The sequence below is a fragment of the Solanum stenotomum genome, chromosome 1 (genome assembly GCF_019186545.1).
Source record: "Solanum stenotomum isolate F172 chromosome 1, ASM1918654v1, whole genome shotgun sequence".
NCBI lineage: Eukaryota > Viridiplantae > Streptophyta > Magnoliopsida > Solanales > Solanaceae > Solanum > Solanum stenotomum.
The window spans coordinates 94,022,447-94,049,393 of record NC_064282.1 but is presented as its reverse complement, the minus strand read 5'-3'; the positions used below and the strand labels follow the sequence as shown (position 1 = coordinate 94,049,393).

Genomic DNA, 26,947 nt, shown 5'->3' with positions numbered 1-26,947 from the left:
CAAGAGTCCTAGGGAGTCTATGAAGTCGTGTCTGTAGAGTCCTAGTTATCGGTGTGAAGCGCGTCACATCTATAATTGGGAGGCTACAACATTTAGGAAGATCTCTCATTTCTTTCACACTCATCTCGTGCGTTAGAGTTGGTGACATGTTTGTGTTTCAAAAAGGACTAGTGCATTATCAGTACAATGGATGATCAGATTCGGGCCAAGTCATTCAAGACTGATGTTGCAACCATTCAGAAGATCAAGGCTGATCTCTCATCCTTTTGATCGTAAACCAGTTTAACGATGGATTAACAACGAATTATCAACAAATATTATTAGCTAGATGCGATTTAGCGATAGATTTGCAATAAAATGGCATACCTAATTCTCTTCTTTGTCCTTAAATTATCCTAGCTAGTGGTATTAAATTATTCTCTTTGTCTCAATTTACGCGACAAATGTGAATTTTGCGATTCTAAATGTTTTCTTTAACCATAAATTTTGCATATATTTATTTTATGAATTATTAAATATTGTGACTTATAGTACTTTTTATGTAGTTTTCATATACGTAAATTTTACTTTTAAGAAATTGAAATTTTCATATCCAAATTCACTATTAAGATTAAAAAAATTAACTCTCAAAATCTAAACAAAAAAGGCGAGTCATTCTAGGAATTGGCTTATCACGGAAAGAGACAACTTCTCATAACATATATCAAGGTGTGTTTGGTACGTATGTATTCGTTTTTTCATGTTTTGAAAAATATTTTTTCTGAAAATAAGTTGTTTCTGTAAATTGAAACAATAATCTTTCTTAGAGGAGTAGAGAAAACAAGTTCCATAAGTAATATTTTAAACTTATTGTTTCTTTTCTACCGTCAGCACTCAGCACTCTTGATGAGCTCAAAACGTACTATAAAGTATGCGCTTTGCTAGTAAAAATAATATAATTTAAAATCTACTCCACAATGATTGGTTTAGTAATATATTAACATATTTTGCTCGGTATTATCCAGAAAATCAAATTTCAATTGTTGGGATGGTTAAAAACACAATTTTAAACAAAAACAAAAATTATGGATTAAATAAAGCGAACACGAGTATTGAACGCACTTATCAATAAAAAAATATAAGGGAGACTGACGATCCACATATATGAATTAAATAGTTGCTTGGCTCATCCACAATCTTCATGGATCTCCTCTATCTTCTCATTTATGTCATTTTTACTCGTTTCAAATGGAAATTTTCGCATTATCATTTGGGCATTTATAAAAAAGTTTGATTATGACTTATTTTATTTTAAATATTAAATATTTGTTCTTTTTAATATTTCATGTTATGTTTGTATTAGTACCTATCAATGGGGTTGAGATGGGTTCCATCACTTTCTTAATTTGAATCGTGACACAGAGCTTTTCATGGGTCCAAATTAACTACACTAAAAAAGTGGGTGTAGATATAGAATATGCATTGTATTCATTCATTTTATTAGTATCATTTATATGGATAAAGTTGTAGAGAAGACTTGTTGACTTAATTAATATATACAATTTATATAGAAGAGTTTAGGAAGCAGGTCTTCGTTAATATGTCTGCTTCTTCGATAAGGATAATTTGGTTATTTAAAGAAGCAATTAGAAGTAGGCATCTCTTCGTCGACGTGTTTGCTTCAAGCTGGGGGTATTTATGGAGTTTCTATGCTTTTTTCATTTTAATTTATTTGTCTTACTTTTCTTTTTTAGTCAGTTATATATTAGAAAATTATTTAAATATATTATAAATTACAATAATTAATAACTTAAAATATTAAAAAGACAGATACAAATTCAGGTGACTCTCGAAAATACGTCGATGCCACATAAAAAGTAACTTGAAGTTGAATTCTGAATATTTTTAAGATTTGAAAAGCCTATCTTCAATAAGCTGGTTTCCCAAATTCTCACTCCAAATCACTCACAAAAAGAATTATAAAAACAAATCCAATTTCTATTCATCTCCAAATATAACTTCAATTTTCATTTTAAAAAATAATAATATTTTTTTCCTTTTCGGTAACTTCTAAATTTTATTTTTCACATGACATGTTTAAGATATAAGATTGTCGACTACAGTTTTTTATAGCTATTTTCTTCTCTCTCTCTCTCTTTTTCAATTTATGTGACACTCTTGTCTTTAAATCACCTACATATCTTTAGTTTAAGATGACAAAATTCAAAAATCTTCTTTGTTTTCTTAAAATTCATGTCAACTCAATAAATCAAACAAATAAATTAAAATAAAAGAAATCTAATTTTTAAAAATTCAATTTTTTTATAAAGACTTAAAATTTGTGAATATTGGGACGGAGGGAGCTATTTCACACACATACTTTTCTTTCCTAGTCTGAAATATTGCATACTATGAAAGTAGTGTTTGTTATCTCCTGCTTTCAGGTTAGGAAAAACAAAAAATAAAAATAGATGACATACAGAAATAATAATCCGAGTCGACAGAACCCACTATGTTTCCTTAAGAAATTTAATCCCCTCAAGTACCCGAGGTTATAGATTAATTCCTCCCAAGATAAAACGGAGTAACTATTAGAGAAGTAGCGGTACCTCAAACTTCACTAATTTCAGCGAATGCAAGAACAACAACGAGAGCACACACTGACTCAGTCGATCGACAATTTCATTTTTGTAAGAAAATGTATGCAGAGAGGAAAAAATTTTCAGTGTTTGAAAAACGAAAAAGGACCCTCTATTTATAGCCACTTGCAGCAAGGAACGCGTCTATTCAGACAATGGTTTGAACGCTTCTATTCAGACATGTCTTTCCAGAATGTTGTGTCTTTTGGGAAAAATAACGTCTTTTCGAAAGGAACAAGTCTCATCAAATGACGTTACCGTTATGCGCAAATTTCAAATAATTCTGTTACGCGAAATTAATTCAGTTAACTAATTAACATTCTGAATTAATTTTCAAGAGAAAGGAAATTACTTAATGAGATTGATAAAATAAATTTAGTCCAAAAATATCATCAATCAATCACATTATTTGCCAAATCCAAATACGAAGCCGAGGCCGAGCGAGTGACGACGACGGCGCGAAGGGGCACCTTCTTCTTAGCCCTTTAAGAACTAAATGAAGTGTTTCCTAATATAAAGACAACAATTTTCCTTTCTTCTACCAATATGGGAGAAATGACTTTTCATCTTCAAAGATTTATCATTTGAAATGACTTTTCATTTTCCCTCCAAATTGGTTCCCCCACTTTTTCCATTTTCTCTTCTCTTATTTCCCATTCACACCTTGCTAAAACCCAACAATCCCCCACATGAATGGGGAATGACTATTGTTAAAACATATGCATGAAAAACTTGTGTGTCTCATAAGTAAGGGTTAATCGCATTTGGATAAGTAGGTGTCCCTTTAAACTTTTTGTAGTGAACATATATCAGATATACTCGATCAATCGGTATATTTGATATCTTTGAACCGTTGAGCTTTGGTCTATACCTAGACAACATAAGTTACACAATCAACCCTTGAACTATTTTGGTTCTCATTGTTTTGTTCGTTTCAGTCATGAACACATCTTGGTTAATAAGTGCTTAGAGAACTGGCCTTACCGAATTCTCTTTGAAGCAGTTTACACTTCACACTTACATAGGTGGTTTATAACTGTGTTACCCCGTAGATACACTATTTGATATACCCTGTATCAAACTTAGTCACCATTAAAAAGTCCTTATGCCTTTATCCTGGTTACTGAACATTGTCTCATCATGAGAATGGACCATAAAATAAATTTTGACAATGTTGAACAGTCATCTATGACTTTGTTTGATTTTCTTGAACCTATATCTTGAGATCTCCAGTCTTCTAGGTAGAGTTACCACCACGATGACTTGTTCTCGGCCATAGTCTCATTCCCGTCGATGATCTCTCAACTCCCTCTCTAGTTAGGCCTTTTGTAAGTGGAGCCAACACATTATCCTTTGACTTTACATAGTCAATTGTGATAATTCCACTAGAGAGTAGTTGTCTAACAAAGTTATGTCTTCATCGTATGTGACGAGACTTTCCGTTATACATAACGATTCCAGCCCTTCCTATTACAGCTTGACTATCGCAGTGTATGCATATATGGGCAATTGTTTGGGCCAAAACAAAATATCTTCTAAGAAATTCCGGAGCCATTCAGCTTCTTCGCCTGTCTTGTCTAAGGCGATGAATTCAGACTCCATTGTAGAGCGAGCTATACATGTTTGTTTGGATGATTTCCAAGATATTGCTCCTCCACCAATAATGAAAACATATCCACTTGTGGATTCTGTTTCAGTTGACCCAGTAATCCATTTTGCATCACTATATCCTTCAACAACTGCTTGATATTTGTTGTAATGCAAAGCATAGTTTTGAGTGTCATCTAAGTACCTCAAAACTCTCTTCATTGCCATCCAATGATTTTGATTGGGATTAGTTGTGTATCGACTTAGTTTACTTATAGCGCAGGCTTTGTCCGGACGTGTACAGTTCATGACATACATCAAACTTCCCAATACTCTGGCATAGTCCAATTGAGACCGACTTTCACCTTTATTCTTAGCAAGATTAAGGTTCACATCAATTGGGGTCTTTGCCCTTTTGAAATTCAAGTACTTGAACTTTTCAAGTATCTTTCGAATGTAATGAGACTGAGACAATGCTAGATCGTTAGGAGTTTTATGAATCTTTATTCCCAATATCAAATCAGCAACTCCTAGATCTTTCATATCAAACTTACTAGCGAGCATACGCTTAGTAGTTTTTAAATTAGCAATGTCCTTGCTCATTATCAACATGTCATCCACATATAGACATACAATGATTTCCTGGTTTGGAACATCTTTAATGTAGACATATTTATCACATTCATTGATCTTAAATCCATTTGCCAACATGGTTCGATCAAACTTTGCATGCCATTGTTTTGGTGCTTGTTTTAGTTCATAAAGTGACTTAACAAGTTTGCATACTTTCTTTTCTTTACCGGGAATTATGAAACCCTCAGGTTGTTCCATGTAAATCTCTTCTTCCAGCTCTCCATTTAAGAAGGCGGTTTTCACATCTATTTGATGGATTTCAAGACCGTATACTGCAGCTAGGGCAATTAACATTCGAATTGATGTAATCCTAGTTATTGGTGAGTATGTGTCAAAATAATCAAGACCTTCTTTCTGTCTAAAGCCTTTGACAACAAGTCTTGCTTTATATTTGTCAATAGTTCCATCATCTTTCATCTTCCTTTTGAAAATCCATTTCTAAACCAAGGGTTTGTTTCCTGGAGGAAAATCAACCAACTCCTAAGTATGGTTACTTAAGATTGATTCAATCTCACTATTGACAGCCTCCTTCCAAGAGGTTGAGTCGCTAGACAACATAGCTTCCTTGAAAGTTTAAGGCTCACTTTCAAGAAGGAATGTTACAAAGTCATATCCAAATGAAGTAGATGTCCGTTGATGTTTACTGCGCTTTGGACTCTCTTAATTAGGTACATTCTCTTTTGGTTCTTCTTGAGGTCGTTTAGACCCCCCACTAGATGACTCAAGTCTAGTTTTATACGAATAGATATGTTCAAAGAATTCAACATTATCTGATTCCATTATTGTATTATCATGACATCCAGATGTTCAGACTTATGAACCAAAAATCGACATGCCTTACTATTTGTGGCATATCCAATGAACACACAATCCACAGTCTTAGCTCCTATTTTCACCCTTTTAGGTATAGGAACCTGGATTTTGGCTAGACACCCCCACACTTTGAAATATTTCAAGTTGAGTTTTCTACCTTTCCATTTCTCGTATGGAATAACATGTGTCTTGGTGTGAGGCACTTTATTGAGTATTCGATTTGCTGTAAGGATAGCTTCCCCGATAAGTTTTGTGGTTAACCTAAACTTATAAGTAAGACATTCGTCAATTCCTTTAAAGTTCGGTCTTTCCTTTCCGCAATTCCATTAGATTGAGGAGAGTAAGGAGAAGTAGTTTGATGGATGATTCTATTTTCCAAACATATTTCTGCAACTAGAGATTCATAATCTCCATCTCTATGACTTCTGATCATTTTGATATTTTTATCCAACTGATTTTCAACTTCAGTTTTATATTGCCTAAATGTATCTATTGTTTCATCCTTACAATTTATCAAGTAGACATAACCGTATCTGGTGCAATCGTCAATAAAAGTTATGAAATACTTTTTCCCACCACGTGATGGTGTTGACTTTATGTCACAAATGTCAGTGTGAATCAGTTCTAAGGGGTATGAATTCCTTTCAACAGATATAAGGATGCTTAGCATACTTAGATTCAACGCAAACTTGACATTTTGATTTATTGCGCTCAAATTTAAGCAAAATATTTAAGTTAATCTGTTTTCGCAAGGTTTTGTTATTGATGTGTCCCAAAAGTTCATGCCATAAACATTTAGACTCAAGCAAGTAAGAAGAAGCAGAATCTTTATTCATATCAATAGCAATTACATTGAGTTTGAAGAGGCCCTCAGTGAGGTAACCTTTTCCTACATACATCTCATTCTTACTTACTACAACTTTATTAGAAACAAATACACATTTGAATCCATTCTTGGTAAGAACTGGTATAGAAACTAAGTTCTTTCGCAATTCCGGAACATACAAGATCCTATTCAAAGTCACTACCTTGCCCGAAGTCATCTTTAAGCGGACCTTGCAAGTTCCTTCAACCTTTGTAGCAGCGGAGTTCGTCATAAACAACTTCTCATCTGCTGGAGTATATGATGCAAATAATTCTTTGTTGGCACAAACATGGCATGAGGCACCAGAATCTATCCACCATTCTCTTGGATTTCCAACCAAGTTGCATTCCGAAAGCATTGCACAGAGATCATCCATCTCTTCTTTGGATTCAGCCAAATTTGCTTGATCCTTCTTTTTGTCCTTCTTGGGACCCCAACATTCAGTAGCCCTATGATCATGTTTGCCACTATTGAAGAAGTTTCCATTGAATTTCTTCTTCGAAGGATTGCTCTTTGGACCAGATGCTTTCTTTCTCTTTGATTTTGAGTGGTCTTCTTCAACAATATTTACTCCCGATATTGCTGAATTACCACGTGACGTCTTTATAGCGGCCTTGTTATCCTCTTCGATTCTCAGTCTTACCATGAGATCTTCAATAGTCATCTCCTTGCGTTTATTTGTCAAGTAGTTTTTGAAGTCCTTCCACAACAGAGGTAACTTCTCAATAATGGCCGCCACTTAAAAAGCATCATTGACAATCAATCCTACATTAAAGATTATGTGAGTATTAAAAATAGACTTAATACGTTCAACATAGGCATTAAATAAATTTATACCTTCAACAAGGAGATCATGGATTATGACCTGCAGTTCTTGAACTTAAGTGACGACGGTCTTACTGTCTATCATCTTATAGTCCAAAAACTTTGCCACAATGAACTTCTTCATTCCGGCATCCTCTGTTTTGTACTTCTTTTCTAAAGCATCCCAGAGTTCTTTTGAGATCTTGACACTGTTGTATGCATTGTACAGATCATCTTGCAGACCACTTAGAATATAGTTTTTACACAAAAAATCTGAATGTGTCCATACTTTTGTCACTAAGAATTGTTCTTCGGCAGGAGTTTCATCCGACAGAACAGAGACGTTCTCACTAATGAACCTCTGCAGACTCAACGTAGTCAGATAAAAGAACATCTTCTGCTGCTATCTCTTGAAGTCGACTCCAGAAAACTTTGCAGGTTTCTCAGTCGGTGCAAGGACAACAGTTGAATGATTGTGTGCAACCGATGTTGTTACAACAGTCACTGTTCCAACATTTACTTAACTTGAATTTGTCATCTTTTTGTCACAAATGACAGACAATTTAGTATGTGAAATGCTAACATTAAAGAGTAAATCCTTACATAGCATGTTTCTGATTTAACGATAAATTTTTTCTATTCTTTTAATTGTTAATTGAATGAATTTTAAAATTCCAACATAGTAGAAAACCATAAAGGTTTTAATCTCCAGAAACCTCAAATATAGAAACCAAATTAAATTTATTAAGTTTGTTATCTCATCTATTCATGTTAAGAAAAATAGAAATAGAAAATAGATGAAACAGACAAAAATAATAATTCGAGTCCACAGAACCCACTATGTTTCCTTAAGAAATTTAATCCCCTCAAGTACCCGAGGTTACAAATTAATTCCTCCCAAGATAAAATAGATTAACTATTAGAGAAGTAGCAGTACCTCAAACTTCACTAAAATGCAAGAACAACAACGAGAGCACACACATACTCAGTCGAACGACAATTTCATTTTTGTAAGAAAATGTATGCAGAGAGGAAAAAAAATTCAGTGTTTGAAAAACGAAAAAGGACCCTCTATTTATAGTCACTTGGGAGCAAGGAACGCATCTATTCAGACAATGGTTTGAACACTTCTATTCAGACATGTCTTTCCAGAACGTTGTGTTTTTTGGGAACGCAAAATTAATTCGGTTAACTAATTAACATTCTGAATTAATTTTCAAGAGAAAGGAAATTACTTAATGAGATTGATAAAATAAATTTTTTCCAAAAATATTATCAATCAATCACATCATTTGCCAAATCGAAATCCGAATCCAAAGCCGAAGCCGAGTTCGAATCCGAATTTAAACCTGAATCCAAATCCGAATCCAAATTTGAGGCCGAAGCCGAATCTGAATCTGAAATCGAAGCTGAGGCCGAGCGAGCAACGATGACTTTGTCCAAGAATATTATCAATTAATCACATCATTTGCCAAATCCGAATCCGAAGCCAAAGCCGAATCAATCACATCATTTGCCAAATCCAAATATGAATCTGAAGTTGAAGTCGAGCGAGCGACGACTTTGTCCAAAAATATTATCAATCAAATTATTTGCTAAATTCGAGTTGAACAATCAATAATGAAGCATTCAAACAAGAGATTATTAATTAGTTGATAGTATAATTATTTAAAAATCAATAAAACTATCTAATTAACCTTGTTTATGAAAGATAAATGGTAAAACAATATTTTTTATTTATAAATACATATTGCTTGGCCTAGCTAAAAATATAAGCAAATAACTACTTGACACAAATACATTTCATTTGCTAGTCTAAAACTTAGGGTGTGATTGGTAGGAAGGAAAATGTTTTTCTGGAAAATATGTAGATTTCTGACTTATTTTCTCATATTTGGTTGGTGAATAGAAAATATTTTTCGAAAAATATTTTTGTGTTTGGTTTGGAAATGAAAAACATTTTAAAGAAAATATCTTTTATGTTTTACTAGAGAAAAGAAAATAATTTTTGACTCAGAAACCAACTCGATAATCGATCTAGGACATGACCTCAACACACGAACTAAGACACAACCCTAACGACAGATCTGACATCCGACCCAAGACATGTCCCCGACTTTCGACCCGAGACCCGACATTAGAATTGGGACCAGAGATCCGACCAAGTACTTGACCCCGACACCCGAACCTACACTCTGGATGTGGCCGACACTTGAGAACCAAAACTGGCCCCAAGCGAACTGTTGGCATGGCTTACTTACTCAGCACTCTATTCAAGATAAATATTTTTTAAAACAAGTAAACTGAACTGCTCAAAATATAAATTATAATGTATTATAATAACATTCACTACCAAAGTGACAACTCAAGTATCAACTTAATTGAAAAGGAAAAGTAAGGACTCATGAACTAACATCACTACCTCTGTATATGAAGCCTCTAAGAAACTGAGATGGAAGTCGGGACAAGACTCACGACATCCTAATGAACTAAAATACTGAAAACAATAAAAGGGATCCTCTGGAAAGCTAAGAAGCTCACCAACTGACTTTGAGTGCTCAACTGGATCAACGAGGCACTGAATGTTGATCCTGGTTACCTGCGTCGGCATCATAATAAAATGCAGGCCAACTGGCATCAGTAAATTGAATGTACGAGTATACAAGTTGGAATGCTAAACATAACTTAAGCTTGAAAAGAATCTGAAAGAAACACTTACCTTGGCTTTACTCAATTCCTGAATAACTTAACTCAATATAAAGCAATAAAACATATGCAATATATAGAAAGCCTTTAAAATAGTAGAAAACAACTTAGTTCGTTAAAGAAAATGCAATAACAAACTCAACTTTATTCATATAATAAAGTAATATAGTTTCTGTGAGAGTTTCTCTAACCGACAACCACCACTATGAGCCTAAGTGGTGATACATTATGTTGCCCACACTGCCAGAACTGTCCTATACTTTGCCATCATATAGAATGCCTTAGCTAAGTGGATCCACTAGTCTATGCTAAAAGCATCTTAAGGAGTCATCTAGATCCTTTACTACCCATGATGGCTACATGGTTTATAGAGACGTGAGTTATCTGAACAACTCCCAAAATATACTTTAGCTCATATGTTTGTAAAAATAAAACTCTTTCTTTGGTTTGAGATAATTACTCAAAAACTTAGCTTAAAAGCTCTGTAGGAAATCTCAGTTTCCTTTCTTGCTTAAATGTGAAAATATTTTAACTCTTGGGAATACTTAGTTCCAGAATAATCTTTGAGGAATGAACTTTACTTTTACTCTTTACTGAAAACTAGCTCAAAGGCTTTTTTGGAAATCTCAGTTTCCTTTCTTGTTTAAATGTACAAACATTTACTCTTTGGGAGTACATAGTCCTGATAAACTCTATTGAAGAAATACACTTCAAACTTTACTCTTTACTCAACTCAAAACTCAAGTCTTAAAACAAACTTAAAACATTTGTAAAAGACTTTTGGAAAACTTTATGAACTTTTCTTAACTTGACTCTTGACTTCTTTTGACTTGACTCTTAACTTCTCTTGACTTCTCTTGACTTGACTCTTAGCTTCTCTTGACTTGACTCTTAACTTTCCTTGAATTGAATTATGGATTCAAGGATTCTGATTTGTGATCGAAAAGATCTCATGATGTTTAGGAATGATTTTAGATAGCTAAACATGAGAAATGATTAAGAAATCACTGCCTGGAAACTAGTCCACAACGCTGAGGTGTATTTAAATTTTGGTTGCAAAAATACTTTTTGAGGCAGAACGGTCCGTGACCGCTCAGTGACGTGAAGGAATTTTTCCCAAATCTGGGGAGCAGGTCCGCGACGCAGAGCCAGTGCCCAGATTTACCCTACAAATTTTCTTCTTCGTTTTCCAGCCCCAATTCGCCCAAACTCGGTTCTTTTTCCCAAAGTCTTTTTAGATTCAGATACCCAGCATATGTACCCATGAACCTAACTCAAAACAACTCTAAAACTCGACGTAATAATCTCAGAAACTTCTCCATTTCAGCCCAACTCAAGAACAATATCAAATTCAAGAATAAATATCAAGAACATCAACTTTCAAACTCTTTTAGGAAGAATTCACAATGAAATAAACATGTTTGGCAGGTGGGTGAATGAACCCAGCGTTATGAAAGCCTCACATTCCTTTTTAGGGATCAACCCTTGTCAAAATCCACAAGCTAAACCTTCAAGAACGACGAACTTTGTTCTTTCTCCTCTTTTCTCCTCTTGCGTTCTTTCTCCAACAACCCTAGCGTAAATTTCGAATTGTCTTAACTGAACCAATTCAGTTTAGACCCCAATTTAATTGCTAAAAACGAATTTAATTAATTGGGTGGTGATAAGACCATACTGTCCTTCTAAAATCCGAATTGGACTTTTCTTATTTGAACAACCCAACTTTCAATGGCCATAACTCACTCATACGAACTCGAAATCACGCAAACTCGGCGGCGTTGGAAAGATTATTCCAATATATTTCCCGCGACATCTGGAAATACACCTAACTCATTTTGAGCTAGGAGTTATGGTTGTTTGAAATTGAACAAAAAAACTCAAACTTAACCAATTTTCCAGATTTTTTTATTATTTCCAAAAATCACTCTTTCTAATTCTAGCTCTTTCTATTTCTTTCAATTGCGAGATGTTACAATATCTCCCCTTTGGAGACATTCATCCTCGAATGAGATTACTTTTACTAGGCTAAGGGTGTAACATTTAACATTCAACTACAAGCAATGCAAATACAATATGCCACTTACAAATAAATACCAAAAAAATGATTAGTACCTTGATCTGGAATCTCTCTGGTTTCAAAGAGATGTGGATATTTCTTCTTCATATCCTTATCAACATCCCAATTAGTTTCCTCAACAAACTGATTCCTTCAAAGAACTTTAACTGTTGCTACTTCCTTAGTCCTTAACTTGTGAACTTGACGATCTAGAATCCGAATAGGAATATCTTCATAAGGTAAGCTATCCTTGATCCCAATATCTTTAGTCGGTATGATAAGTGAAGGATCTCCCATGCACTTCCTCAACATGGAAATATGGAACACCGGATGGACTGCTGCTAATTCTTGTGGTAGCTCTAACTCATAACTACATTGCCAATCCTCTTAGATATTCTGTAAAGGCCAATACACCGGGGATTAAGCTTCCCCTTCTTACTAAATTTCATAACACCCTTCATGGGTGACACTTTCAAGTATACCCAATCATCTACTTCAAACTCTAACTCCTTTCTCCTAACATCAGTGTATGATTTATAACGTCTCTGTGCTGTTTTCAACCTATCTTGAATCACTTTCACTTTCTCCATAGCTTGATGAACTAGGTGTGGTCCTATCAACCTTGCTTCACCAACTTCAAACCATCCAATAGGAGATCTGCATCTTCTCCCGTAAAGAGCCTTATATGGAGCCATTTGGATGCTAGCATGGTAACTATTGTTATAAGCAAACTCAATGAGAAATAGGTGATCATCCCAATTACCCTTGAAATCAATCACACAATCTACCTTGATACCTCAAAACACTATCTCCCCCTTGTTCAATAGCTACCACTTTTTGCTTATGAACACTTGCCTTTAATTCAAGCAATAGAGGATCTTGGTCTTGCTTATCTTTTACTTCTGACACTAATGATGATTCATCCCCATTCATCACCACTACTCCTCCTTCTATGGAATCCATTAGTCGAACTCCTAGCCTTGAAATTCTATGCACCTCTTTTGCTAACTATTTCTTACCTTCCTCAAAATGGGCGGTACTACCCATAGATAATCTACTCAAGGCATCAACAACAACATTAGCCTTACCTAGGTGATAAATAATACTCATGTCATAATCTTTGAGTAACTTTAACCACCTTCTCTGTTTGAGATTAAGCTCTTTTGACTAAACACATACTGAAGACTCTTGTGATCGGTGAATACATCCACATGAACACCATAAAGATAATGATGCCATATTTTCAAAGCAAATACTGTGACAGCCAACTCTAGATCATGGTTTGGGTAATTCTTCTCATGAACTTTCACTTGTATGTAGGCATAAGCTATAACTTTGCTATTCTACATTAACACACAACCCAAACCAACTCTAGATTCATCATAATACACCACAAAACCTTGAGTACCCTCTGGTAAAGTTAACACTGAGGCAGTAGTCAACCTCTTTTTCAATTCTTGAAAGATTTTCTCACAAGCTTCAGACCATTGAAACTTCACTGTTTTCTGAGTCAACTTGGTCAAAGGAGATGAAATAGATAAAAATCCCTCGACAAACCTTCTATAATATCCAGCCAACCCCAAGAAACTCCTAATATCAATTGGAGATGTGGGTCTAGACTAATGTTGCACTGCCCCTATCTTTTGAGTATCAATTTTAATTCCCTCTCCAGACACAATGTGGCATCAGAATGCCACAGACTCAAGCCAAAACTCACACTTAAAGAACTTGGCATACAACTCTCTATCTTTTAGAGTCTGGAGAACTATTCTGAGATGACTAGCATGATCTTCTTCATTCCTCGAATAGATTAGTATGTCATCAATGAATAGGATAACAAACATATCTAAATAAGGTTTGAATAATCTATTCATAAGGTCCATGAATGTTGCAGCTCATTGGTCAAACCAAAGGACATAACTAACAACTCATAATGATCATAACGGGTCCTGAATGTTATTCTTTGGAATATCACATTCCCTTACTTACAACTGATGGTAACCTGATCTGAGGTCTATCTTTGAGAAACACGAAGCAACCTGAAGCTTGATCGAAAAGAACATAAATACTCGAAAAAAGGTACTTATTCTTGATAGTAACCTTGTTCAACTGATGGTAATCTATACACATCCTAAGGGAACCATCTTTCTTTCTCACAAATAGGACCGGACATCCTCAAGGTGAGATATTTAGTCAAATAAAGCCCTTATCAAAGAGATCTTTCAACTGCTTTTTTAACTCTTTCAACTCTGTTGGTGCCATTCTATATGGCGAAATAGAGATAGGACGAGTATCTGGAAGAATATCTATACCGAAGTTTATTTCTCTCTCAGGAGAGACTCCGATTAGATCATCTAGAAAGACTTCTGGAAACCTTTTTACTACTGAAACTGACTGAATATGAGGTATCTCAACACTAGAGTCATTAACTCAGACTAAGTGATAGACACACCCCTTGGAAACCAACTTTCTCGCCTTAAGGTACGAAATGAAACGACCCTTAGGCACTGATGAACTGCTCTTCAACTCTATAACTGGTTTACTAGAAATTGGAACTTGACTGCTCGAGTTCTACAATCTATGATGCATAACAGGCATAAAGTCAGTCCATACCTAGAATGACATAAAACACTATCATGTCTAACTCAACTAAATCAGCCATGGTACTCTTGTGATTGACAGAATTGGAACAATCATGATAGACTCTTTCTGCTAGAATAGACTCACCATTAGGTGTAGAAACACTAAAGGGATCAAGAAATTGCTTAGGAAGAACATCATAATTGAAGACTTGGATCATACCAGTGAGAACATCTGGCGAATCCTCTTGCTCTCAGCGACTAGAAATAGCATAAAGACTGTTTCCTTCTCCGCATGGCCTTGAAGTAGCTCATCTGGATACAGCTCTATCTGGTGGAGCAACTGAAGAACACTGGACCCTATTGCCCCCATTACCATTACTATGTCTGCTCTTAGAACACTCTCATAAAATGACCGTTCTGGCCACACATGAAGTAACTAGTGGAGTCATCACGACAGACCCCTGAGTGGCTCCTACCACACGTAGCACATGCAGGAGTCTTAGTACCCCCTTGTGCCTTACTACCTTGCGAATGCGCATGTCTAGCTCTGAAGTTCTGAAATTCTGACTATTATACTCACATTTGTTCCTTGGTGCAAGTGCACTAGAAGATGATGGAGCATGTCCTTTCTGCTTATGTTGGAAAGAAGACCGGTTCGCATTACTCTTTTGCTGCCCGGATTCATTCCCTGATGTCTTAGCCCTCATATTCTCAAACTCTCATTTATCCTTCAGTTGGTCCTTCTCAACTTGTTGCACATGGATCATTAGCTTTTCTATGCCCATGTAACCAATTAGCATGACTGCCTTACTTTTTGTACTTGACACACGAGTCAACCCAACAACAAATAAATTCATCTTGCTCATCATGTCAGCAACCATCTATTTTCTTTTCTTAGCTCACGGGGAAAGAAATGCCTCACAAAGGCACTCTCGACTATAGGCTAGCTCACAACCGGTTATACGTAAGCACGAGTTAGAAAGAGACTTTTATAGAGATACACTCTATCGCACGAAGTGAGAATGAAAGAAGTGAAGGATTTCCCAAATATTGCAGCCTCCTAATTATAGAGGTGGTGCGCTTCACACCAATAACTATGACTCTACAGACATGACTTCATAGACTCCCTAGGACTCTTGAACTTCGTGCTCTGATACCAAGTTTGTCACGCCCTGAGCCAACACCCTAGACGTGGCCGGCACTCGAGAACCATTGCTGGCCCAAGAGAACCCTTGACCTGGCTTACTTACTCAGCGGAAGACTTTACTCAAGATAAATACTTTTTAAAATAAGTAAACTGAACTACTCAAAATATAACTTAGAATGTATTATAATAACATTCACTACCAAAGAGGCAACTCAAGTATCAACTTAATTGAAAAGGAAAAGGAAGGACCCATGAACTAACAACACTCACTGTGTCTATGAAGCCTATAAACAACTGAATTGGACGTTGGGAGAAGACCCACGATATCCTAATGAACTAAAATACTGAAAGCAATAAAAAGGATCCTCCAGAAAGCTAGGAGGCTCACCAAATGATTGTGAGTGCTCAACTGGATCAACGAGGCGCTGGATGTTGATCCTAGTTACCTGCGTCTTCATCATAATAAGATGCAGGCCAACTAGCACGTCTGCATCATAATAAGATGCAGGCCAACTAGCATCAGTACATTGAATGTACGAGTATGCGAGTTGGAATGTTAAACATAACTTAAGCTTGAAAAGAATCTGAAAGAAATACTTACCTTGGCTTTACTCAACTCCTGAATAACTTAACTCAATATAAAGCAATAAAATACATGCAATATATAGAAAGCCTTTAAAATAGTAGAAAACAACTTAGTTCGTTAAAGAAAACGCAATAACAAACTCAACTTTACTCATATAATAACGTAATATAGTTTATATGGAAGTTTCTCTAATCGACAACCACCACTATGAGCCTAAGTGGTGATACAACGTCTTGCCCACGCTACCAGAACTGGCCTATACTTTGTCATCATATAGAACCCCTTAACTAAGTGGATCCACTAGTCTATGCTAAAAGCATCTTAAGGAGTCATCTAAAAAGTATGATCCTTTACTACCCATGATGATTGCATGGTTTATGGAGACGTGAGTTATCTAAACTGAAGCTCATCCCCATATCGGTGCTCAATACTACACCAAAAATATACTTTAGCTCATATGTTTGTAAAAACAAAACTCTTTCTTTGGTTTGAGATAATTACTCAAAAACTTAGCTTAAAAGCTCTCTTGGAAATCTCAGTTTCCTTTCTTGCTCAAATGTGAAAACATTTTAACTCTTGGGAATACTTAGTTTCCGTATAATCTTTGAAGAATGAACTTTACTTTTACTCTTTACTGAAAACTAGCTCAAAGGCTCTTTTGAAAATCTAAGTTTCCTTTCTTGTTTAAATGTGAAAACATTTACTCTTTGGGAATACATAGTCCTGATATACTCTTTTGAAGAAATGCAATTCAAATTTTACTCTTTACTCAACTCAAAACTCAAGTCATAAAACAAAGTTAAAACATTTGTAAAAGACTTTTGGAAAACTTTATGAACTTTTCTTAACTTGACTCTTAACTTCTCTTTACTTGACTATTGACTTCTCTTGACTTAACTCTTAACTTCTCTTGAATTGAATTATGGATTCAAGAATTGTGATTTGTGATAGGAAAGATCTCATGATGTTTAGGAATGATTTTAGATTGCTAAACATAAGAAATGATCAAGAAATCACTGCCTGGAAACTTGTTCGTGATGTGGAGATGTATTTAAATTTTGATCATGAAAATACTTTTTGAGGCAGAACGGTCCTTGACTGCTCCGCGATGAGAAGGAAATTTTCCCAAATCTGGGGAGCACGTCCGCGACGCGGAGCCAGTGCCCAGATTTTCCCGACAAATTTTCTTCTTTGTTTTCCAACCCCAATTCGCCTAAACTCGGTTCTTTTTCCCAAATTCTTTTTAGATTCAGATACCCAACATATGTACCCATGAACCTAACTCAAAACAACTCTAAAACTCAACGTAATGATCTCAGAAACTTCTCAATTTCAGCCCAACTCAAGAACAATATCAGATTCATGAATAGATATCAAGAACATCAACTTTCAAACTCTTTTAAGATGAATTCACGCTGAAATAAACATGTTTGGCACGTGGGTGAACGAACCCAGCGTTATGAAAGCCTCACATTCCTATTTAGGGATCAACCCTTGTCGAAATCCACAAGCTAAACCTTCAAGAACGACAAACTTTGCTCTTTCTCCTCTTTTCTCCTCTTGCGTTCTTTCTCCAACAACCCTAGCGTACATTTCGAATTGTCTTAACTGAACCAATTCAGTTTAGACCCCAATTTAATTGCTAAAAACGAATTTAATTAATTGGGTGGTGAAAAGACCATAATGTCCTTCTAAAATCCGGATTGGACTTTCCTTATTTGAACAACCCATCTTCCAATGGGCATAACTCACTCATACGAACTTGGAATCACACAAACTTGGCGGCGTTGGAAAGATATTTCCTACCATATCTGGAAACACACCTAACTCATCTTGAGCTAGGAGTTATGGTCGTTTGAAGTTGACTTAAAAAACACAAACTTAACTTAACCAATTTTCCAGATTTTTTTATTATTTCCAAAAATCACGCTTTCTAATTCTAGCTCTTTCTATTTCTTTCAATTTGCGAGATGTTACATAAGAGCAAAATAAATTGTTCTGTTTTTTTAAAAAAGAACTTTTAAAATTTTAATTAATATATTTTTTTTGAATGGGAGGGTCAACGAGGTGTGGTAAGATAAAAATTTGTAATTTGAGGTTGGAGGAGAGTTTTGGAAAATGTTTTCCTTCATTTTTAAAGGGAATTATTTTCCTTAAATTTGAAGAAACTAAATTGATTTGAAAAACATTTTTCATAACATTTAAACCAACAAAATATATAAAAAAAAAAATGGAAAACATTCCTTCATACCAAACAATAACATACCCTTAATGAAATTTAAGATGCGAAAGCATATATATATATAAAAATAAAGATAGATGCACAAAGTTTAAAAGTATCATTACACATCTACCTAGCTAGAAAGTAGTTAAACAGTCTTGTCTTTCAATCAGAAGAGTTTCAGTAATTCTTTTTCCAGACTTGTAACATATGATATGCTTAGAAACAACAATACCCTATAGTATTAAAAGTTGTTATAAGTTGAAATACACGCAAGCTGATGAGAACAAACCATGGTTATCTAAAAACAAAAAAAAAACCTGCCACACACGAAGGGATTATTTATTACATCCCTTTTTCTCTTCTAATGTGAAAATGTTAAGAAAAATCCTCTTTAATCAGTAAGACAAATTCATCAATGATAAAGTTGTAGAGAGACTTTTTGACTTAGTTAATAGATAAACACTAAACAGGGACACTTGACAATAATTAATATATAAATAGGGACAATTGATAAAGTAGTAGAGAGACTTGTTGACTTAATTAATATATACAATTTATATAGAAGAGTTTAGGAAGCAGGTCTTCGTCAATATGTTTGGTCCTTTGATAAGGATAATTTGGTTATTTAATGAAGCAGTTAGAAGTAGGCATCTCTTCGTCGACGTGTTTACTTCAAGCTGAGGGTATTTATGGAGTTTCTGTGCTTTTTTCGTTTTAATTTATTTGTCTTACTTTTTTTTAGTCAGTTGTATATTTGAAAATTACCTAAATATATTATAAATTACAATAATTAACAACTTAAAATATTAAAAAAGACAGATAAAAATTCAGGTGACTCTCGAAATTACGTTGGTGCCATATAAAAGGTAACTTGAAGTTGAATTCTGAAGTATTTTTGAGATTTGAAAAGCCTATCTTCAATAAGTTGTTTTTCCAAAATTTCACTCCAAATCATTCACAAAAATTCAAAACAACTCCAATTTCTGTTCATCTCCAAATACAACTTCAATTTTCATTTTAAAAAAAATAATACTATTATATATTTTTCCTTTACGGCAACTTCTAAATTTCATTTTTCACATGACATATTTAAGATTATAAGATTGTCGCATACAGTTTTTTATAGTTATTTTCTTCTTCTTCTTCTTTTTTCAATTTATGTGACACTCTTGTCTTTAAATCACCTACATATCTTTAGTTTAAGATGACAAAATTAAAAAAAAATCTTTATTTTCTTAAACTTCATGTCAAATCAATAAATCAGACAAATAAATTAAAATAAAAGAAATATATTTTAGGCGAAATGACTAGAGGGGGTTGCTCGAATGGTAAGCACCCCTCACTTCCAACCCGAATGTTGCGAGTTCGAGTCACCAAGGGAGCAAAAAGTGGTGGGAGCTCCTAGGGAGGGTGTAAATAAATAAATATATATTAGGCAAAATGATATTATGGACCCTTATAGTTGTATGAGTTTGTATTTTGAACTCTTCTACTTGACCCTTTGTCAACTGAACCCTTAAACTTAATTAAAATGAGACTTTTAAATCCATTCAACCATGTGTGTAGCTCACCCTCTCTTAGATAAATGACATGTCATATCCACGTCACAAATATTAATGCCATGTCATAACTAATTCATAACTATTTTAAAATTATTAACCAAATTTGTTACTCCACAATAGACAAAAATAATAAGTTTTCTATTTTAAAAAATAAAATAAAATAGTTATTTCTCTCACCTTTCCTTCTCCTTCCTCAACCCACAACCACCATTAACACCATCTCTATTCTCCTTAAAAAAAAATTCTCCTTTAGGCCGTCATTGTCTATTGCTGTGACAAGGCCCTTCAAGTTCTTAGAAATCATAGTTCAATTTTACTCAAAATATTTATAATTGCAAATCTTAATCGTAACCATCTACCATCATTTGAACCACCATAAATCCTTTTTCACCATTGATGCCAATAAATCACCATTAAAATACTTCAATATATCATAATATTTGTACACAATTTTACATAACACATTTCACCTAATTTCACAAAGATATCCAACAATCACTTTTCATCCTTCAAAACTATTGAATCTTTGTCACCTCATGGGTTGTAAATTATCAAAAAAATGAAAAGATTATATAGATCTACATCACCAATACATTATCGTTTCTCAGAAAGAGAAAATATGAAAAAAAAAAAAAAAAAAAACAGATAAGTTGGAGAGGGCTGGGAAGGGGAAAAAGAGAAAAATAAGGGTTGGTGAGGAAGGAAAAGAAGAAAGAAGTAAAAAAACCATTTTTAATTTTCTTATTTTTGTTTTTTTTTTAAATAATATTTTTAGTCTAAATTTTGATGTTCACGCTCCTTCAACGCGTGATATCACGTATTTGTGCCAACTCAATAATTAAGTTGCCACATAAGCTTGGTCAATGGTCAGAATGACTTAAAATATTGAGTTTAAGGGTTCAGTTGACAAAAAGTCAAGTAGAAGGGTTCATAATATAAACTCGTACAAGTATAAGAGTCCATTAGGCCATTTTACCTATATTTTATAACAATTCAATTTTATTTTTATAAAGACTTAAAATCTGTGAATATTGGGACGGAGGGAGCACTATATATACATGTTGCCTGACCTAGCGAAAAATATACGCAACTAGCTATTTGACACACATCCTTTTCTTTCCTAGTCTGAAAAATTGCACACTACGAAAGTAGTGTCAGCAATGACACTATGGGTTCTTCTCTTGTTTACTATTTTGACAAAAATCAAGTTCGAAAAAAACTTATGGTCGACATGAATAGATTGATTATATCATGTGAAAAGATTATATTAAAGAAAAGTTATTCTTTTTTTTTTGTTGATTGATAATTCTTTATAAAATTAAGTGTATTTGAAAGTTTTTAATCATAAATATTTACTTACAAAAGGAACATGAAGATATGTATCAAGGGTGCCTTAGAATATTCTATAGCTTATTTTTGAACTATGATTTGCTCATTTGGTAAAATAATATAAGAATTGGATTTTATTTTTTTTATAGTTTTCACGACTTGTAGAATTTTTATGTTTTTGACTAAAAAATAAAACTTAAAAAATTTGAGTTACATATCCAAATTTTAACTTTAACTTTAAATCAATCTGATTTTAAATCAAATTCAAATGAGACCTTAATAGTGTTGTGGAATGTGGAGAAGAGTTGTTGGAGTCTTCTTCACTTAATTAATACATACAATTTAAGAGGAAGAAGGAAAAAACTCTTTAAAATCAACAAGTCTTCGAGTCAAACAACCAATAATGAAGCATTCAAACAAGTGATTATTAATTAGTTGATATTATAATTATTTAAAAATCAATAAAATTATCTAATTAACCTTGTTTATGAAAGAGATTATGATAAAATTGTAAAACATGTAGATCCATGAGACTTATGCCTCATCCCGTACTATATAAAAAGCTTTGCCTCATACCTCCGCCTTTTAAAACACTGCATTTTTTGTTTATAACTTTTAAGGAAAAGTCCTCTTTTATCAGCAAGACAACTTCATCAACGTGAGCATGCATGGCCCCAGGGACAATTGATAAAGTTGTAGAGAAGACTTGTTGACTTAATTAATATATACAGTTTCACAGAAAAAAAAAATATCTACATGCATCTTCTTGATAGCTATAAATACATATTGCTAGGCCTAGTGAAAAATATAAGCAAACAATTACCACACACAAAAAATACTTTTCACTTTCTAGTCTAAAACATTGCACACCATGAAAGTGTTAGCAATAACACTATGGGTTCTCTTGTTTTTTATTTTGACAAATACCAAGTTTGTTGTTTCTGTAGGGATTTGCAGAGAAAATGAGCAACGAGCATTGGAGATCTTGAAGAAAGAAGTATATGATCCCTCGGAAATTCTCTCTTCTTGGGTTGTCGGAATTGTTGTGAATGGGAAGGGGTCGTGTGCAACAATCTCACTCGTCATGTGATTGATCTAAGCATTTCTATTGATAGGTTTGATTGGAGATATCTAAGGATCAATAACCTAGAGTGGTTGACAAGTCTTTCGAGTCTTGAGAACCTGGAGATAGAAAGTGTTGATCTTAGCAAAGCTAATGAATGGCTACAGGTTATTAACATGCTTCCTTCTCTTGTTGATCTTCGTTTATTCAATTGTAGTCTTCATCATATAACACCTCTACTTGATCATAAAAAAATTTCTTCACTCAAATCTCTCAATCTTTCTGGGAATTACAACTTTAATTCATCTGTTCCTAAATGGGTTTTCAACCTCCCCAATCTTGTTTCTCTTGACCTGAGTGGCTGTAATTTTACTGGCCCTTTTCCTGACGGTCCAGTTAATTTGACTTCTCTCACAACCTTCAAGGCTTCTAGAAACTCTTTCAACTGTCGTCTACCAAAATGGTTGTTTGATTTGAATAATCTTGAACATCTTGTGCTCTATCGTAGTGGCATTGAAGGTGCGATACAGAGTCAGAGCGGAAACATAACAAAACTTAAATATCTTGATCTTTCTTTCAATAACATCAACTCCACTATACCAAATTGGATCTATGGATGCAAAGATCTAGAATCACTTTTCTTTGGATTAAATCGTCTTGAGGGAACAGTTTCAAGTCAGATTTCAAATTTGAGCTCAATAACTATTATTGACCTTTCTGGTAATATGCTTTCTGGAAAGTTACCGAATGTAATTGGAAAGTTAGGGAAATTAGAACAACTTGATCTCTCAGGAAATCAATTTGAGGGAGATATATCCGAATTATTCAATGTTAGGAGTAATTTCCTTTCGGTGGGATTGAGAAATACTTCTTTAACTTTTTTGAGACTAGATGATAATAAACTCACAGGAGCTCTTCCGGAAAGTGTTGGCCAACTTTCAATGCTACAACATTTTTCCATCTTTAACAATAGGTTGGAAGGTGTTGTAACAGAAAGTCATTTCTCTAAATTAACACATTTACAATCCTTCTATGCATCTAGAAATAATCTGACTTTAAAAGTGAGTCGAAATTGGACTCCACCTTTTCAAGTCACAGATATTAAAATAGGCGGCTGGAATATAGGCCCGTTGTTTCCAATGTGGCTCCGAACTCAAAAGCAGATAGCACATGTTGACTTATCAGATGGTGGAATACAAGGTGAGGTTCCAACTTGGTTTTGGAAATTGTCTTCTCAAATTCAATTTCTCAATCTTTCTCACAACCAATTTGTTGGTGAGGTTCCAATCATCTCGACACCTTCGTGGACAGATGGACATGGAGGTCCTTGGACAATGTGCTTTGGTTCCAACAATTTTAGTGGACCATTGCCCTTGATTTCAACCATTGTAACTGAGCTAGATCTCTCAAACAATTCTTTTTCCAAAGGTCTATCGAATTTTTTGTGTGAAGCAAAGAATGGATCTTACAAATTGGAGATCTTAAATCTCGAGGGAAATGATTTATCAGAAGAAATTCCTGATTGTTGGATGAATTGGCCAGAGTTGAAAGTTTTAATCTTGAGGGACAATAATTTGATTGGAAGCTTACCAAGATCTATGGAGGTTTTGAGTAATTTGTTATCATTAGACTTGCGAAGAAATAGACTTAACGGTCCGTTTCCTTCATCCTTGGAAAACTGCACAAAACTGAATAAAATAGATTTAGCTGAGAATGAGTTTATCGGAAAATTACCATCTTGGTTGGGAATGAAATTTCCAACCTTAATAGTCCTTATCCTTCGGTCCAATAAACTCAATGGTGAATTGCCTCAAGAGCTTTGTCACCTCAAAAATCTTCAGATTTTAGACCTTGCAAACAATACATTTGTTGGAATCATACCAAGGTGTATTGGCAATTTCAGTGCAATGGTCAAAGGAAAAAAGGAAGTCGATGTTGAGTTAAATTATTCCTATTTTTTTGGAGATCTGATAGAGAGTGCAATGGTGACGACTAAAGGCAACATGTACCAGTATGACAGAATTTTGGCGTTGTTTACAAGTATGGATATGTCTTAGCAATAATCTTTCTGGAGATATTCCTACAAGTTTAACACGTCTTGCAGGATTAAGATCATTTAATCTTTCCAAAAATAACCTAACTGGTAGGATTCCAAATGACATTGGTGATATGAAAGTCGTGGAATCTATTGATCTTTCAGAAAATCAACTTTATGGTCAAATCCCACAAAGCTTTTCGAAATTGACCACTTTGAGCTACTTGAATCTATCAGATAACAATTTCTCAGGTATGATACCATTGAGCACTCAACTTCAAAGCTTTGATTCCACGAGTTTTCAAGGAAACAAACTCTGCGGACTTCCACTCTTGGTGAACTGCAGTTCAGATGACAATATTCCAAATCACGAATATGAAGTTGATGAGAGTGACAAAGATGAAGTGGATTGGTTTTACATTTCAATGGCTATTGGATTCGCACTAAGCTTTTGGGGTGTTTGTGGTTCATTGCTTTTCAAGAGATCATGGAGATATGCTTATTTTCGTTTTCTAGACCGTAGTTGGGAAATGTTACTTGAAAAGTTACCAATATGTTGAGAGATATGTCTTAGGATATTTCTATCATCAAAAGTTAGTGTGTGTGCTTACATTTCTCATGATAGCAATCATGTTGTTTCATTTTGTATTCAATAGGAGTAGACTTTTATGTCTTAATAACTTCCTCAAATGAATGTTGCTTAAGATGTTCAAACAATGTTGTTTCTTTCATAGTTCCAATTTTTTTTATTTCAATCAGAGTCGTGAGACATGTTAATTTCTTTATTTGTAACTTTTTTTAGTACTTAATAAAAAAAGTTCTTTACTAAACTTTATTGGGAAAATTGTATAAAATAACAAACTATTAATTCAAATTAAATGTTATAACCACAGTTTGATTTAATTGTAACCCGTAGCAAACAATTGTCATTCGCCTCTCTCCCCAGATTTCTCGCTCGTCACTCTCCATTTCGCCTCTCTCACTTTATACAAACACAATTGTATAAAATGCATTTGTGTTTGTATAAAGCGAGAGAAAATTGTATATACAAATACAAATACATATATTTTCGTCTTATACACATATAACTATATAAATACAGATCTTCTTCTACGCAGATCTCTTTTGCCTTTCTCTCTCTCTCGCTTTATACAAACACAAATTATACAAATTACAATGTATAATTTTTGTTGTATAAACCGTGCGAGAGAGAGAGAGAGATTTTTTGATATACAAATATTTTATTTCGATTCAATTGTATACAAATTCAAATTTTATGCAGATATACAAACACATAAAATTGAATTGAGAGGTTGCAAGCGATTTATACAAACGAGGGGCTGCCAACGATTTATACAAATGAGAGGCTGCCAGTGATTTATACAAATCTGATGCACAATTATACAAACTATAGCTATAGCATACAAATATAATTTTTATGTTTGCTAAACCTAAAATTTACTCTTTTTAATACATCAAACAAAAAAATAGCACCTTGAAATTTTTTGACAAGACATCTTATCGGTCAAAGTTTAAGAGGGGCTGAATTGAGAATGTCAAAATGGATCAAATCAACTTATTGACCGATCCAAATTACTTAAACGGATTGGGCCGATCATGTCTTTATATGCAAACTTTAAAGTAACAAAAGCTAGCAAGGCAGAGTTCTCTGCTTTGGATGGACAGAGTACTTCACTTGTTGTACTTCAATTCTGTGGCGGGGGACGCCATCTCGCCCCACACCACACCCACCCTCTTGTAGCCGAGATATTATTCATGATCAAAGTGGTTCTTCTCCACGGGTGATCCAGGAATTTTCCTATTATTTTCTCAACTGAGATTTCGATATAGAAGGATCTCTTTATTTCTTCACTGTGGGTTCTCACATCATTTTCTTGAAAAGATATTATATCACCGTGGGAGAGTGACTCGAGGTTGGCTTAGTGGACAATACTAACATATATGAATTATTAAATATTTTGACTTAATAGTGTCACGCCCCGAGCCTACACCCTGGGCGGGACCGGCACTCGGAGACCATTGCTGGCCCTAAGCGAACCCTTGGCCTGGCTTTCTTAACTCAGCGGAAACCTACTCAACAGAATAACTCAATGCTATGCAGAGACATATACAACTTAAATGATACATATCTGGCCAAAAAGGCTACTCGAGTCTCAAAATAGAATACTTACATATATACATAGATAAGAGACTCAAAACTAACTGACTGACTGTCTATGAAGCCTCTAAAATACTTAGATGGATGTTGGGACAGACCCCGCAACACCCTAATAAACAAAACTAAGAGAACAAAATAACTGAGCCCTCTGGAAGCAA

The 26,947-nt window shown here is 34.4% G+C and overlaps 1 protein-coding gene across 4 annotated transcripts in view; it reads left to right on the top strand.

The window, feature by feature from the left end:
• LOC125870993 (receptor-like protein EIX2) overlaps positions 1-26,947 on the top strand; it is a 140,267-nt gene that overhangs the window by 15,357 nt on the left and 97,963 nt on the right. For 2 of the 4 annotated variants that reach the window (XR_007446961.1, XR_007446962.1), the window contains exon 2: positions 22,743-24,862. Coding sequence is in view for 2 of the 4 variants with exons in the window: in XM_049551564.1 (XP_049407521.1) it covers positions 22,743-24,179 (1,437 nt within the window). In the remaining 2 variants the exon portion in view is untranslated. The remainder of the gene's footprint in view (positions 1-22,742; positions 24,863-26,947) is intronic. The other 2 variants (XM_049551572.1, XM_049551564.1) reach the window with 2 other exon arrangements.